The 16,449-nt window shown below is 43.4% G+C and overlaps 2 protein-coding genes across 4 annotated transcripts; one reads left to right on the forward strand and one right to left on the reverse strand.

Annotated features, from left to right (window-relative positions):
* Nucleotides 1–857: 857 nt before the first annotated feature.
* Nucleotides 858–8,610, forward strand: b4galnt1a (beta-1,4-N-acetyl-galactosaminyl transferase 1a). Of its 3 annotated transcripts, none has more exons than XM_029834204.1 (11): nt 858–1,187; nt 2,399–2,613; nt 2,706–2,885; nt 3,345–3,451; nt 3,551–3,588; nt 3,664–3,847; nt 7,316–7,408; nt 7,478–7,665; nt 7,738–7,878; nt 7,991–8,215; nt 8,343–8,484. In XM_029834204.1, the coding sequence occupies exons 2-10, from the start codon at nt 2,399–2,401 to the stop codon at nt 8,213–8,215; spliced, it is 1,371 nt and encodes a 456-aa protein (XP_029690064.1). In that variant the 5' UTR covers nt 858–1,187; the 3' UTR covers nt 8,343–8,484. The 3 variants fall into 3 exon arrangements, with proteins under 3 accessions (XP_029690064.1, XP_029690062.1, XP_029690063.1); XM_029834202.1 differs by having other exon boundaries at nt 865–1,187; nt 7,978–8,215; nt 8,343–8,610; XM_029834203.1 differs by having other exon boundaries at nt 868–1,187; nt 3,667–3,847; nt 7,978–8,215; nt 8,343–8,610.
* Nucleotides 8,611–10,382: 1,772 nt separating this feature from the next.
* slc26a10 (solute carrier family 26 member 10) lies at nt 10,383–14,978 on the reverse strand. Its single transcript, XM_003963171.3, has 18 exons — nt 14,456–14,978; nt 13,910–14,020; nt 13,669–13,826; nt 13,428–13,592; nt 13,207–13,359; nt 13,036–13,118; nt 12,811–12,958; nt 12,625–12,738; nt 12,445–12,522; nt 12,270–12,365; nt 12,050–12,156; nt 11,882–11,951; nt 11,573–11,755; nt 11,425–11,479; nt 11,248–11,336; nt 11,110–11,164; nt 10,900–11,006; nt 10,383–10,817 (listed from the first exon to the last, which is right to left on the reverse strand). Exons 1-18 carry the CDS (start codon nt 14,718–14,720, stop codon nt 10,779–10,781), a joined length of 2,076 nt encoding a protein of 691 aa, XP_003963220.2. The 5' UTR covers nt 14,721–14,978; the 3' UTR covers nt 10,383–10,778.
* Nucleotides 14,979–16,449: the final 1,471 nt, after the last annotated feature.

Below are 16,449 nucleotides of genomic sequence, written 5' to 3' on the forward strand. Positions count from 1 at the left end.
TAAAATGATGAAAACAACATTATTGTGAGGGAAGCAGTGGTGAGCACAAGCTTCTTGAATCGGAATAAATAAAAGCCCCATCATACAGAGTGTTATATTGCTTTCTGGTCCATCATCGCTTATACTCGCCCAGCCTTTTCATCATTAGTCTCTTCCGCTCTAAGCAGTGTCTCATTGTGTCAGACGTCCTTTTATTAATAAATGCCTGACATTGATTCCCACTGACAGTGAGGTGCAAAAAATACAGTAGTTTGACATGTCAGCCACGATCGAGGTTTCACTCTACACACATTAATTATTTTAAAAATTACCCTTATTTTCAGGTCAAATTCAATACAACTAAAATGCCACCCAGTTATTTAAACATAAATAACAAAAAAAAAACTCCTTTCATGCTTCTGTGCTCAAACTTCTCGTCGACCTAGGAAGTTATTATGATTTTTTTTTTAATTTATCATAACATCTCTGATTATTAAACTGGATTTGTGGTGAGAAAATAATAAACGGAGCCTTTTTAAAACAAACAAACACAAACTCCTGCAGTAGCCTGTAGCATCAACCTATGGGTGCCTGTTCCCACTAATCTCCGGTTTCAACATTTTTGGGAGCCGTATTTGTGCGCATGCTCAGAGGGTATTAGGGAACCATACGGACAGCAGCCAATAAAAACATAAACGACTACAACTACTACCACCACTAATAATAATAATAATAATAATAATAATAATAATAATAATAATAATGACAATATTATTATTATTATTATTATTACTATTATTATTATTATTATTATTATTATTATTATTATAACTATTATTAGAAGTAGTAGTAGTATTTCGTGTGTGTATACTCGTAAACATAACATGATAAGCTACGTGAGACAGTATTACTCTCTTGAATTGCACTTATTGCACCATAAATAAAAGCGGTTGGAAAAAACAAAAACGAACGCATAACCCCGTCAGCAGTCATCCCAAAACATCTGCACCAGAGGAGAGAGAGAAAAGGGGCCAGTATATTTCAAAGCACGTTTCAAAGCCGCCTCACATTTAAATCCGAAGCAACAATAGGAGTGGTGATCCACCAAGTGATTCACCACGGGCGGTTCTGAACTCAAGCTGCTACAGCATTTTATCACTTGCGCGCATTTTCTGACACTTTGAGGTCCGGAATCGTCGGTGTCCACAGTAAGTAAGAGTCGTTTCTGTCTCGCTCTCCTTCAGTTTTAGCAACCATAATGGTGGCTCACAGATTTGACACAAATAGTTATACTTATGGTTCTGGTTGAGGTTGATCAAGAGGATTGACTGTCCATCAGGCTTTGCGATTTAGTTGAGCAAACGAATTGTGCAATGACCATTGTTCTTCCTTTTTTCTTTCAAAATGAGAAAGTAACAGTGTCCACACAGTGAGGAGGTCTTCAGAAACTTACAGTTTCAACACCTATTTACAAAAAATCTGATATTTTGCTCAAATGGAGCACCAGCATGATGGAGGTCACCCCACTGCAGAAGAGTTTTACTTTTCTCCTTCCTCAGATCTCTGCCTTGATGCCATCCTCTCTTTGTGCACCAGAGGCTGTTCTTTTGGCTTTATTAGTGGGTTTTTGGGGTTGTTTTTTAACCCTGATATTGTCAGCCTGGGGACCTTATGGACAGATGTCAAAATCATGACTTCAGCCGAGTTCAGCTGTATTCCATTCCCGAGTTAAAGAGTCTTGCAGCAAAAAGGCCTGCTCAGACACGTCCACGCCAAAGAGTGCTTTCTTTTTAAATTTTATTTTATGAAATTAAATATATTCCACCCTAACCGTAATGATTTGGGTGACACATGTTATCAGGCATCAACATTTATTTGTTTGAAGTCTGGAGCAGCCAGATGTGTGTGTGAGAGAGAGCGAGAAACCACCGTGGCGGCTTTTGGACAGCAAAGTGGAGCAAAGTACATATTGTCAGCTTAACAACGCATCTAGTTTATACAGAACATCATTCTGAAAATTACCCAGCCGCATTTTAACCGTGTGACTTACCGTACACACTTATGACTGACACGTAACAGTCGAGGTGGATTAATGTGGGGTAATGTGGGAAACACCAGACTGCAGTGCTCAACAGCTTCTTCACTGCATTGCCATATTTGCAAAGGAAATGGTTAATGTTTTAAAACTCTGCCATGGGTCTCTATGAGTCTTCAGATGTTCCCTAACTATAATAATGCTGCTGCAAGGCTGCAGCTTAAAAAAGATAAAATAAAAATAAAATAATAATGTATTACTACCAGTAATAGTAGTGACATAGTAATTCATTATGCAATGTCATGGAGACATGAAATAACTATCTTCCCTTATCCCTGCTTCTCTTTTTTAAATATTCACACTGTTAAAAATCCAATATTCCAGATGCACATCAGGCTTAAGAGGAGTCTGGGGTTGATTTTGCTGGCTGGGCTGCTGCTGGTTGTGCTGCTCCAAGGCTGGACCCTTCAGAGCAGCTCAACAGTTGACATAAAGCCCAGACGAGGAAGTGACCTAAAGGAATTGATTGACAGGAAAATCCACGACATCGTCGGCAGCTATGGGGACATTCCCTATCACACGAAGGAGAGCGTGGCGAGGTGCGCTGCTTGGGAACGCTTCTCTTCCACTTGACATTTTTCTTTAAACTCTCATATCAATTTCACTCCTCTGATTTCTCTTCCTGATGCAGCCTGTTAGCTTATAATAGGTGCGAGTGTGTGGCTGATGAGGACAGCTTTCTGCCCTTTTCCAATTATCTGCATCCGCACGTGTGGGCCCACAATGTTGGGGTTGCCTTCCTGGAGTCTCAGCCCAACCCTGAAGAAACCAAACGGCACAGAGCTGAGGAGTACAGCAAATATCAGAATAGGTGACAAACACACACGTGCGCAGAGGCACACAAACTTTGCACCTTGTTTTGACAGTGTCTTAAATTGAATGTGTTTTAGGTCTATTATAAAAATCATCATTGATCACCATTCCACTGGCTCAAAACCTTTATTTGTGGAGCTCAACAAACGTGAACGTTCCAACTAGTCATACCACAGCAGACTGCCTTCGCTGTTGTCACACACAACTGTGCAACCACTTCCATCACAGGACCTTTCATGAAATAGATATAAAAACCTATTTCAAAATAAACCAATTAAACCATTTTTTTCAAATTAAGGACAAAACTGGAAGTTGTTTAAGATTATTACAGATAATACTGAAACATTTCACTGTAATCAATGAAGGCTTGAAGAAATAAATGAAACCAACCATTTTGAATGACCCAGAGGAGAACAAAGGATGGAATTTTAAATCAATGCTTTGTTGTTCTGTGTAGGATTTACAGTCCTGCAGATGAGCTCATTCTCGCTGAGGCCAACAGTCCTCTGCAGTATCCCACCCAGGGCATTGAGGTGCAGCCTCTCAAAACCATCCTCATTCCTGGTAATGCCATAATACCTTATGTAATATTTTAAAAAGTACACTGCTCTCGATATGCAATGCTGCATGGAATCACCTGTTATTGCACCTGCCTCCCTCCAGGTTTGGGTCTGAAAGAAGAAAACAGCATGCACCATACAGTAATTTCTTAGCCATCTCATTGTGAATGTGGATGCATTTAAATCTCTACTGAACTCTCAAATTTCCCCTCTGAGCAGGTGTATCTGAAGGCAACCCTTGGGGCGTTTGATGTCGCCGCCACGGTAGACAAGGTTGACGTTCAAGGAGAAGGTCAGAGTCACATGACGCTGTCCAGTCCTCTGCTGCCTGCTCTGAACAGACAGCTTCAGTTTGTCACCTACACCAACACCGTGTTCCATCCCAAGACAGCCGACACAGGTAAGCAAGAGGATCAGGGATTAACAGACGTTCCATATCCACCCAGAAAAGAATGAATAAAAAACAGCAAAAACGTAACAGGTGAGTAAGCTCCAATAACAATGGCCCAAGATGGCTGTGACCAAAAAAAAGGCCAAATCTTCAGTGTATTTTCATCTCTTGTGATGAGGCAGACATGCATGCTGCTGCTAGATGTTGACATCTTTGACAGCCACTTCCATTTGGAGGTTAATTTGGATGCCATTTTTATATGGGGCTTCTTTTCTTAGCAGTTCCGTTATACAATAAACATTTAAAAGCTCTCAAAAGCCCCCATTAGCTTGGTTTAGTTTAAGCTTAAATGGGGTATGCAATTGTAACTAAATTGATATTGCACAGAGAGATAACAGGTTCTTTCCCCCTAGTGCAAATGGGGAAGAAGACATTCTCTCATTTCTATCCACTTCAGTGGGTTAATGGCAGGAAACAGATGTGAATATTCTTCTGCAGCAAATGCAGATAACAAACTCGTGATGTGATTGTGATTTTTCCAAATTTCAATTCCCTTCCTTATTGAAGGGGTAAAAAATTCAGTGCTAAAGTTAAAACTCTGAGATTGCTGACAGTTAATGCCCTGTGTGTGTATTAACAATGTTTTAGCTATGTCTCCTCCTAGATTCATCCAAATAGTCAACTTTAATCATCACAGCTGTATAAACAAACACACCAGTGCATGTAAGCATGCACTGGTGTGTTTGTGCTCTGTTTAGACACTGAATCTTCTTATTTAGTCATCATCTGAGCGCTAACAGCTCACGCTGAGTTTTGAACAACATATATGCATTTTACAAAGATGAGTTGTCTGCTAGGCCTCCAGTACCTCATGTCCTTACAGGATGCTGGAACAGGCAGAGATTCTTCCGAGATGTAGAGGATGGACCTTTTGGGTTTTGATTTACCACGAGGTTTTTGCTCTGGCATTCTTCATTTATTTTTTGACTCATTGGCTTTTGTAATCCTGACTCCTTTTTGAGCTTCAATAAATGCTGGGCGACCTTTTGAAAAGAATACTCTTCTGCTACTCTGTGTCACAGTTCTTGGACACGAACCTACGGACAGGTGCCTTCTGAGTGGAAAGGACTTTCCGCCTCCTCGGCCTACCCATCATCAAGGCTCCGAAGAGGAGGCTGGAAAAATCCTAGACAATTGGTCGACAATTGGTGACCCGGATGTGATAGAGGTAAAACCAGGAGAAAAGAATCTCAGCGTAGATGCAGCCCAGGTCGACTTCTGTTCCCAGTTCCAGACTGCAGGACTTTGGGAGGGATTCAGCAGCCAGACAAAGCACTTTTTCTCCATCTGGTGGGCATTCACTCAACTGGCAACAAGGCAGCAAGAGAGTCCTGTGGGAGGAGGGACAGATGCCGTCTTCTGGCCAGAACTTCTAGATTGTGGACAAGGAAACCTGATGTTTTCCCAAATGGGTTAAAATTCTGCTGAAATGCTGCTCAAAAGGGAGGAAAATGGAATATGTGGAAAAACAAACTTAAGACCTCGATATGCATTCCAAAATGGTGGGCCAACACTTGAGGAGGCAAAACCCAAGAGGAGAAAGGAAGTGCACCCGAGGAAGACCGGAAACAGACTGGCAAGATGGAAGAGGAACAACCCCCTCCCTTTGCCCTGCCCACCTGCCTACCCTTCGAATTGTCCCCCCAACAAACACAGTACCGCTGCACCTCCCCTGAACACTTGCAATATCAACCACCAGAGGGAGACTAAGCTGGCAACACAGCTATGCAAGCTCCCCCAGTGGTACTGAGGAACATTACTGCAGAAGTGGAAAGAAGGGAAGACTTATCCCATGAAGATACAAACAGGGATTTATCAGATTGCATTAAAAAACTATGTGAAATAAAACCACTTGTTGAAGCTGAAAATAGAAGCCACTCAAGAAAACATGCGATTAAAAGAACAATTCCAAAGCAGGCCCCTGCTGTCTTGACACAGCATGTCGCACCCCGCAGAAGCCTCACTGTTGGACCTGGACCCGGCCTGTGGCTGCCAGCAGTGAAACCAAGCGCCCCCTGGGGGACTGGTCAAGTGTAAAATTAATATGTGGCCTCTTCTCCAGATCCATTCAAATGGGAAAGTCATTACTGGACAGCTACGAAGTAGCCACAGTACACTCAGAAGGTGAAGAGGACCTCCTAATCCCCATGTATTTAACAAACAAACCTGCCCTGGTTCCTGAAAAGTATGTGTGGACTGTCGAAGACCACACAAACAGTGAAACAGAACAAGCAGAGCTGGAAGAACGATTATAACCCCAAAAAAGGAAGTGAGACAGGAAATGGAAAAAGCGGCAGCGATGATCCTAGCCAACAATAGACCCCTAAAGACTCCAAAGCACTGGAAGGCTTTCGGCCGCTGAGAGAAAATGATGCCCCTGGTGAGGAAACAAGGCATACCAGAGTTTGCCCCATACTGTAATCCTCGTCAGTCTCCCATCCATCCACAAGGGGGCCGGACCGTAGCTCACAGAATTCTAGACACTCACCACAGCAGACAACCTGGCTCTGAGCAATTTGTGGAGTCTACTAAAAGCATCACTGGGACTTGAGGAGACCAAAGCAAAAAAGACCACCCCGTTCACACCTTAACCTCTGAGAACCAAAAAGAACCCAGGACCTACATCAGAGAGTGCAGTGTAAAATGGGGAGATGGCACGGGTGTCCTCCCTGACGCGAACGATGCCATGGTCATGGTTACGAAGCAAACTGAATGACACGGTCAGACTACAGGAAATGAACGATGCACAACAGCCAGCAATAGTGACTCCTCACATGCTGCAATATTCAAAGGGAATTACCAAAAAGACCGAAGAGGACCTTTATGGTCACTAAAGAAAGCACTGTAAGACAAATTTGCAACCAGGTCCATCCTCTACATCTCTTGTGTTTCCGGAAGAATCTCTGCCTGTTCCAGCATCCTGTAAGGACATGAGGTACTGGAGGCCTAGCAGACAACTCATCTTTGTAAAATGCATATATGTTGTTCAAAACTCAGCGTGAGCTGTCAGCGCTCAGATGATGACTAAATAAGAAGATTACGTGTCTAAACAGAGCACAAACACACCAGTGCATGCTTACATGGATCACAGCTGTGATGATTAAAGTTGACTATTTGGATGAATCTACGAGGAGACATAGCTTAAACATTGTTAATACACACACAGGGCATTAACTGTCAGCAATCTCAGAGTTTTAACTTTAGCACTGAATTTTTTACCCTTTCAAAACCCCAAACAAAAAAAATAACCAAACAACAACGCACGTTTCGAAACTCATACACATCTGTGGTGGAAAAAATGAGAGTCACAATGATGTGGCGCCGTCTGCATGACAGTTGAAAAAGCATCTATTGCTTCACATCCTTCCTTTGAATTTGAACAACTGTATTTTCAAGGCTGCTTCTCTTTTTTCGCAGTTCAGTTTGGAACCAAAGCACATAAAGCGGCTTTCACCATCAAAATTAGATTTGGAACCATTCCAAAACTTTACTATTCTGGACCCCAAAAAGGCGAGTTTGATGTTGTGTCATTTATTTATGTGTAAGCAATGGCGCCAAACTTTCTGTGTTTTTCCATAGAGTACAACATAAGCGCGCTTGTGACCATCGCCACAAAGACCTTTCTGCGCTATGAAAAACTGAATGACCTCATCAACAGCATACGGAAATATTATTCCACTGTCACCATAGTGATAGCAGATGATAATGAACACCCCAAGCCAGTGAGAGGGCCTCATATTGAGCATTACATCATGCCGTTTGGAAAGGTAAAATAGGTGAAAAACGTCATGGATTCTGAGTTCCGGTATATTGGGGAGTGACTGCCTTCATCTCTGCAGGGCTGGTTTGCAGGAAGGAACCTGGCCGTGTCTCAGGTGACCACGAAGTACATATTGTGGGTGGACGATGATTTCATCTTCACCGAAAACACCAAGCTGGAGAAGATGGTGGACATCCTAGAGAAGACCACTCTGGATCTGGTGAGAGCTGTCTCTCATCTCCCGTGCAGCTGCAGCAGTGCTCTTAGTTTCTTTTCTTTAGCTTTTCCACATCTAATGTTCCCGCGCCGATGCTGGCAGGTTGGCGGTGCAGTCAGGGAGGCGACAGGTTACACGGCAACGTTTCGACACACCATCTCTGTGGAAGAAGGGGGAGAGGAGGGCGACTGTTTGCACATCAGAAATGGCTACCACCACTACATCGAGGGATTTCCCAGCTGTGTGGTGGCTGATGCCATCATCAACTTCTTCATGGGAAGGACAGACCGAGTGCGCGAGGTGGGCTTCGACCCCAAACTGGCACGGCAAGGTCACTTAGGTGAGTATCTCTGACGGGATCAGGTGGCAAACGATTGGCCTGTGAGTTTATTTTCTTTTCTGTGCAGTTAAGATAAACTGGTCAGAAACTGAGGAATGATGGAAAGGAAACCTTTTTGTTCTTGCAGAGTTCTTCGTCGATGCCCTGGGCTCGCTGCACATCGGGTCGTGCAGTGACATCATAGTAAACCATGCATCAAAGATCAAACTTCCCTGGACCAAAACAGACTCACAGAAGGCCTACGAGAAGTTCCGCTACACATCGTCCAAGTCCACCAGCAGCCTTCATAATGGAATTTATTACTTCAAGAACAGGTTCAAGTGCATGAGCAGTCAGTGAACCCGGCTTCACACGTGCGTGTTGCCTAGTATTTGGTACGTGACCATGAAAATGTCTCCTCCTCTATTTTGCTTTTTAAAAAATAAATCTGAAAATAGGATAAATATATTTTTATACTTGGTTTCAAAATAAAAACACCATGTAGTAAAAAGCAATATTTAATAGAAATCTATTCTTTATTGATTAATTTATTTTGTTGTCCAAAGTTGTCTTTTTTTTATTAAATTATTTTTGGAAATTGTTGCTTACATATTAATGTATATGGCAAATACTCCAGGTGAGTGGGTGTTTTACCCTCCTAAAAGAGAAATTAAGAATTATATTTTAGTTCCCAGTATCACAGTTTGTTATTTACTGTTTATGATCAATCACTGTATATTTGATTGCTTTTTTTAGATAATAGTCTGGCAACAGCAAATGTAGCACGAGTCTAAAAGACATTAAAATGCAATGCAAATGCTCGTTTGTGGGTATGGTACCTGCCAGGTGTAAGGCTGCCAGGAACATACAAACTTTATAAAAACATTTCAGAGTGTAAGTATTGATGCCATGTTTAAAGATTCCCTTGTGGGATGAATAAAGGTTTATCTTATGCAGGTTTCTTATCCATGACCATGAAACTGAGTCTAATGAGTGTGATTAATGACTTTTGGCCATTTACAGGACAAAGTTTTGAGAGCGAAAACAATGGACTTGACTGGATTTGAAGAGGTAATACATAAACCTTATTGATTATAGCTGCAAATTATAAAAAAAATCATTAAACAAAAACTTTATTTGAAGCTCTGATTATTAGAGAAGAAAGGGAGGTTAAAAAAGTACCTAACAGGACGTTAAATCAGCCCAACTCAAACGCACATCACTATTCACTGTATCACTTCTAACATCAGCAAAAGATGTGTCACATGGTCACATTTGACGTTGACATCCCCACAATCCTGGAATCTAGACAGTGCATGGCGTTGTTAAGAGGTGGTTTACGCCTTTACACCTTGTGAATGGAGCAGCTGGGAGAAGCTGTCATTCTGATTTTTGACCACAAGATGGAAATAAAAGATTGGTTAAAAAAAACAACTGGAGCGAGAAACTCTTCTCATCACTATTTCGATTGCCATAATTGCCAAAATACCAGGAAACCGGGTCTGTTCAATGTTGGTGGTTGTTTGAAACATTTGTTTTCAGGGATCTCTATTCAGAGTTAGAGATTATTGATGTTTTCATGCCTGTTGCAGCGGTCAGTCCACTTTCATCCAGTGTCATTTATTTCCTCATTCCCACACGAACAGCAAAAATCATCCTTGTTGTTTCCAAATCATGTTATTAGGTCTGCTGGTAGAATCTGGCTTCATAAACATTTGGCCAGAACCTTGTGTACCATGTTCTAATTGAAGTGGACTACTTCTTCCCAATTAGTGAAACACTCCTTTAGCTTTAAAGTGAAAACCCAGAGGGTAGAGTGTCTAGAGGCCTCTTTGAAATATGCAGTGGAAAGAATTAATAACTTGGCTGACAAACATCAAGCAAGCAAATAATTAGGTTTTTTTTTCACCCCCGTCCTGCTTTTGAACCCAAACCACATTTGGATTTATCAGGTCAAGGTAACGGGACTATGAGGAGGAAAAAGAGTGGACAGCAGAGGTTGGTGCAGATATTTGGCAGTGACACAATCAGTTTTTGCTTTGGCCTAAATGTTTCTGTTTGAATCCCATTTCTGACATCTTTCTGACACAAAGAGCGCTCTTCTTCTCTGATGAGAATCCTTTGGCGTGCCTCAAATTCCACACAACCTCAAAAAGGGATTCACAAACCCAATAATGTGCTTGATTTGTTGAGAGAACTTTTTCCTTGTTTAATCGTCAACCTTTTCAAAAGTAGGACGGTGACACGACCATATTCAAAGCATAAATGTACTTATGCAGCTCGTCAGTGCATTTCAATTTTTATTGCAAACATCAGAAACTAAATAAATATCACTATGGTAACATACCAGCAAAGTTTTTAGTCGCGATAAGCAGTGATTCTTCATCAAAACTAATGAGGAAAATGATCTTCCCCAATTGTTAATATCAGAATATCAGGAATAAGGTTGATATATGTGAGAGGAATGACAAATCTGTGATGCAATAATTACTGTAATCCAGCCTTGGTGCCACAGGAGGCTACTGTTTCTTAACTTATCAAAGATAACTCCGATGGAGGCGCACTTCCTCATCGGCCTGTTGTCTCAGACCCAGACGGTTGTGGTGGATTCCCGTGGCTTCTCCTGCGACACAAAACGGCACCTCTGAAGAGATTTAAGTGAGGCGGGTTGATTGCAAAGTCAGCATTTCTGCCTGCTCGCTCACCTTCTGCTGCTGGATATACAACACAGCGTCGTGGACGGTGACAAAGATGTGCTGAGGGTTCATGTAGTTCATCAGACCACTGGACGTGAGGATCTTCAAGACACTCTCTACCAAGACAGGAGGCGCCACGCAGTTTTCAAAGTGTGTCAGATTTACCAGATGTTACATATCAAAAGGAAAATGATCTGTTTTCTTGGACAGGAGCCTCACCGTTACAGTTTGCCAAATACACACAGACGCCAACTTTCTGGCAATCAGTACAAATCTGAGAAAAAAAAAGTCAATGAATCAAAAGACCGAAAATGAACCAACAAGGGAATCCTCAATGTTGAGATGTTTTAGACAAACCTGAGTGAAGAGTCTCCCTCCAGCAACATCAACGAATATCACACTGCTGCAGTCGATCAAAACTGCCTGAATATCAGATTCGACTGTTTCTGGGAGAAAATAAAGAAAGGATTTATTTAATAGTGTCTATTTTTTTTAATAATCAGGATAAACATTGGGTACAATCTCATAGCGTACCAGATTTAAAGAACTCATTCTCTGAAGAAAATGACGTGTTGGCGATGCCTCTTTCCTAAAGAGTGATGGCAGGATGGAGAATGGGATTAGAACTCATGTGACGCTGTGGTGATCAGTTGAGCTAATTAAGTGATGGCAGTGGTCGTACCACGGTGTTGACGGTGGTTTCCCCTTCACGTTTCTCCAGAGCTTTTCTCGCCTTCTCCCAGCTGCGGATCTTCTCTGGCGTCAGGCCCAGCAGCCTACTCATCTCCTCCCTGAAGAAGTTTCGGTTCCCATAATAAATAGGCCCATTGTATGTCAGTATCTTCACTCCAGGGACCTCGTAGCACTAAGAGGAAAACACAACTGCCTCATTTTTCATCATCTCTGTCAAATGACTGCAGCAGTTACCTTTTATATGGAAATTTTGCTTTGATTTAAAAGGTGTTACTGAGCGGTAAGAATCACCTCTCACCTTGCTGTGTTTCTCCATAGGTCTGTAGATCTCTGTGTTGCTTGCACGTCCGAGCACCGAACAACCAGCCCTGTGGAATCATCACATGACAGGTAGGAAGCAAGTCGTGATTTATAGTACAAATCATTCTGAAATTATTCTTGCTGCAGGTGGCAATGGAAAGCGGACCTTTGTGTGCGGCAGATGACCGTCATCATGGAGAAAACCACTCCGATGGCTAGACCCAGGTCCACATTAAGCACCACCACAGAGAGCCAGGTTACCACCCAAACCATCTACAGAGAAGAATAACCACAATAATCTACAGTTACTGTTGAATCAGCTACTCATGAAAATTAGGGTTGATACCCAAGGTCAAACCCTTTGTTACTTCACCCAGTGCACCTACAAAATCAATCTTGCTGATTTTCCACAGCTCAGGTAAGTCCTGGAACTGCAGGAACATCTGCCGGAGGCTGGTAACGTTGATGCACGCCAGAACTGCCTGTGGAGCAGGAAAAGGATGAGATAGGTGCACTGGAATGTCTCTTTCCCACCTGTAAGAGTGACTGAAGTAAACCCACCTTTGGAAGGAAATAGAAGAGTGGCCCAATCAGCAGTAGGACGATCAGAACCACCAGGCTGGTGAACAAGCCGGAGAGCTGCAAGGAAATCGCAAAACTCTGATGTTGAGCTAATTTACTATAAAGCAACAAACTGACCTGTCGGCCATCATCACCAGACATAATAAAGAACATTTGTACCTGCGTGTGTCCTCCAGCACTCTCCAGTATGTTTGTGGTGGCTAATGTAGCCGAGCTGGGGAAGCAGGTGAAGAAAGAGGACACCGTGTTGGAGATCCCATGAGCCAGCAACTCCTGACATCAAACGACAGACGTTTATCAGACTGTGAGCAACAAGATGGGGCTTTTGCTGGTCTCCCCGCTCACCTGGTTGGGATGGATGGAATATCCATGCTTGTCTGCATAGATCATGGCCAGTGAGACCGACACAGCATAACCGACAAACGTTATGGCCACCGTGTCCCCGGCGATGTCAGGGAAAGTGTGCAGGGCAGGGAGTTTGGGCTTCGGGAATCTGGGAATGAGAGAGTCCAAATTGAAATTGCTGGGAGACGCTGAGAAACGTAGCCATGCTTCATTTTAGCTAATTACCCTGCTGGTATGTGGCCGACTATCTCGATATTGTAATTAGTGTCCAGCGAGGCGGCGAAAGTCACCCCTGTAGCTATAATCACCTGACGAACGAAGCATTAAAGCACCTTTATCCGTGCTGTGACCACTGAAGGGATCAAATGTAAACTAAAATGAAATCAGCTGACTGACTGTGAGGATCTCCACGGGGATGGGTGTCCGCAGGCGCCTCCGGAAACGAATGTTGATTTCCTTGACTGGCACCAGGGCGGCCAAACACACCAAAGAGATCAACAGCTCCGCTGTGTTGGTGTGAGGCAGGTTCTCCACAACGGACCCTAAAGTCTGGACAGACAAGTCAGTGAGCCTTTAGTGATGGTCAGATGAGACCATCCGCGTGTCAGCACGCTTACTTTGAAAAGAGAGAAGGTCCCCGTGTGTCGGGGGAGGCGTAACCCCAGCATGCTCTGTAGCTGTGAGACGGTAACGTGGAAGGCAGCAGCACTGGTGAAAGCCTTGACAATTGGCTCCGACAGATAGGTGGAGAGGAAGCCCAGCTGCAGACCAAACATGCACAGCTGAGGGCACAAAAATAGAGATTTTAAATCAAAAAAGCTCATCATACTTAAAATCCTTCAAACATATGCCCTTTACCATGATAATTCCTGAGAGAAGGGCCACAGCTGAGGCCACGCCGATCCTCTGGGCCTCAAACTCAGCTGCTGCCGGCAGACTGGTGTTCATCTCCAGAGGTGTGGGAACCAGCTGCTCCACCACAGAACCAGTCATCAAGCTCACCACGGCAAAAGTGCCTGGAAGGGGGGAGGACTAGCATCTTACACACAGTTTGGGGGTCACCGAGAGCACATTTGATAAAATAAAGGCCGCGAGGTACCTGTGGAGACGTGGCGACCTGTGCCGAAACACATGTAGAGGAACACGGGGAAGAAGGACGTGTAGAGGCCAAATATGGGTGCCACAGATGTGAGCAGAGCGAAGGCCATGCCTGTTTGGATGAAATTCAGATTAATATTTTCACAAATTCATAAATTCATTTGTTTTCATCATATGCCACTGTGTTACTATTTGTTGAATGAAGTAGCCTTTAACCTTAATTTAAATGAAAAAATGCATACACTGTAGAGAATATTGTAGTTTAGCTGATTAATGTACATATATAGAAGACTCAATGCATTCATTTACATACTATAAATATTTCATACATACATATGTTCATATAAATCTACTATAAAATACTGTATATTAAATATTTAATGAGTTAAATTATAAGTGAAAAATAGTGTACATTTTAAAAAAAAAAATTTTTTAAAACACCCACATCATATAAATTAACCAAATAATAACTAGACAAAGAAAAAGAAGAATGTAATTTTAATCATCAGTCTTTTTTGTCTTATATTTCCATGGTTACAGTACCTACCTTGTGGGATATGAAGAATACCAACTGTCAGTCCTGCCACGGTGTCTCCTAAAATCCACTTCTTCAGTCTGTACTTGGGCAGCCAGTTGAAAATGGGCACTCTGTCCCTCAACAGGTGGAGGCAGGCTCGCCTGGAGCACCTGCACCCACTGGCGAGTCGCTCCCGGAGCCCCGGGCTTCCACCGGCATTGTCATCGGAGCCGTAGTCCTGTTGGAAGCGGTCCTCTGTGTAAATGTTCCTGTACACGGCCACAGACGCGCTCATAATTCCTCTCCTGAGAGCATCAATGGCAGCGGACGATGATGCAGAGACACTAAAGTTGTTGTCTGTGGCAATAAATATATAGCGGCCTGAGTCCTGACCTCAGGAGCCATTGCACTTTCCTGCCGGACTCCTCATAGCCAATGACGTGGCTCAGAGCCCCAACTTTTTTCTTACAGTTATGAAGAACTTTTTTTCCTAATCTTTGTTCTGCCTCAGTCAACAGAAAGGTGTGCTGGCTGTTTTTTCCCGTTGAAAGACCTCTGGGTCCTACTGCTAAAAGTGTTTTCCTTCTTGAGACACGGCGCCTGCTTTTGCTCCCTCCCTCCAAACACACTTGGACACACACCGTCCTTTACAATGCACAATCCAGTCCTCCTTTAAGTCCTGCCTCCTGAGGACTACGCGGGAGGTACCAGCTCAGAGGAGGCCCAATTAAGTCATACAAATATACCACTGTGAAATGCCCTTTAAAGTCAGATACTGTTGGCAGAGCCTTGGTGTAACCCCAAACCGCGCCTGTGAGCAACCGGGTTCATTTCCGAGAAGTATGGATGTCTGTAATGGGCGAGTGTTTAAACAGTGTAGCCAGGAGGAAAAAAGAGTGCTGGTACCCGTGAGACCCCCGCGAAACCCGATCACGCCTGGCGGCCTGGTTCACGGATCAAACCACACCTCGTCTCTGATCAGCACGTGACGTGTTCTCCTTTGTTGGCTACAAAGAAGGTTTAGATAAAAGCGAGATAAAAATGGGATCTTTGCGGGCGAACCATTGTTGACAGAGAGGGATATTTACTATAAAGCTGGGCAGTGATTGGGTCTTACCCTGATTAATATAATCAAAGGAAACAGAGGCTTTATTAATCCACCCAGTACTGGGAGCCCAGCGTTGGGTGCCGTGGATGAATGGACTCAATCCCACGAGGCTACGTGAGAAAACACAGGCACTGACAGACATTTTGTTGCTGCTTATGGACAACACCCAGTTACCGCTGGAGTTATACGTGCGTATGATCTGGCTAATGTTGGGGCTGTGAAATTCAATGGGATTTGTTTTATGTTGGGTTTATACCAATTGCAGGATTAAATCCTCATTAAAGCTGTGATGGAAGCTAGTATCCCTCGGGTTCACGGGATCTACTTCATCTAGTCTAACAGATGATCTCTGTCTATGTATCAAGCCATCAAATCTGCTGAGATTATGGGGTGTAGTAGGCCTGGGCCAATAAAATGGCTCTAATCTACTAATATTTCAGATTAAATACCCTGAAACCCTATTGCAGATATGATACTGTCCCTATGTTGTGTACCTGGAAGTGCGCTGTCCCCTCAGGAGATGGGACCAGCGTTATAAAGGACCTTCAGCGGCAGGAATGCGAGCCATTGTTTTGATTCGCTCCAGAGGATTTATGAACGCTGCGACGGCGCTGCGTGTCTGCGGCCTGTTTAAACAAGATATTAATCTGTGGCAAAAGGAACAATAAATGGAAAAGGATATGGAGTGTTTGCCCCCAAAGTTGGTGAAACGCTTCTGCTCTGCGGCGTCGTGTGTCATTTTGACATTCCAGCCGGCATTCCTTCAGCTTCGGAAAAAACACCTTTGTGAGGACATGAACGTGACTCTTCAGACAAGTATGTTCACCTGGGAGAGGAGAAACGGTGACAGGGTGGCGCCTTTGGTGTTGCGTGACATGCGGGGGCCCCCACTGGCAGCAAGAGTCGTGTCTTAGTG

This window comes from Takifugu rubripes, chromosome 3 (assembly GCF_901000725.2).
Source record: "Takifugu rubripes chromosome 3, fTakRub1.2, whole genome shotgun sequence".
NCBI classification, from domain to species: Eukaryota; Metazoa; Chordata; class Actinopteri; order Tetraodontiformes; family Tetraodontidae; genus Takifugu; species Takifugu rubripes.

What these genes read in the sequence shown, in the direction of transcription:
- b4galnt1a (XM_029834202.1), top strand. Translation starts at nt 2,399, where the DNA reads ATGCACATCAGGCTTAAGAGGAGTCTGGGGTTGATTTTGCTGGCTGGG. An exon ending in ACGAAGGAGAGCGTGGCGAG is followed by an intron (nt 2,614 to 2,705) that starts GTGCGCTGCTTG and finishes TTCCTGATGCAG; the next exon opens with CCTGTTAGCTTATAATAGGT. An exon ending in CAAAACCATCCTCATTCCTG is followed by an intron (nt 3,452 to 3,550) that starts GTAATGCCATAA and finishes GCCTCCCTCCAG; the next exon opens with GTTTGGGTCTGAAAGAAGAA.
- slc26a10 (XM_003963171.3), bottom strand. Translation starts at nt 14,720, where the DNA reads ATGAGCGCGTCTGTGGCCGTGTACAGGAACATTTACACAGAGGACCGC. An exon ending in AGGTCGCCACGTCTCCACAG is followed by an intron (nt 13,827 to 13,909) that starts GTACCTCGCGGC and finishes CCCCCCTTCCAG; the next exon opens with GCACTTTTGCCGTGGTGAGC. An exon ending in GGACCTTCTCTCTTTTCAAA is followed by an intron (nt 13,360 to 13,427) that starts GTAAGCGTGCTG and finishes TTGTCTGTCCAG; the next exon opens with ACTTTAGGGTCCGTTGTGGA.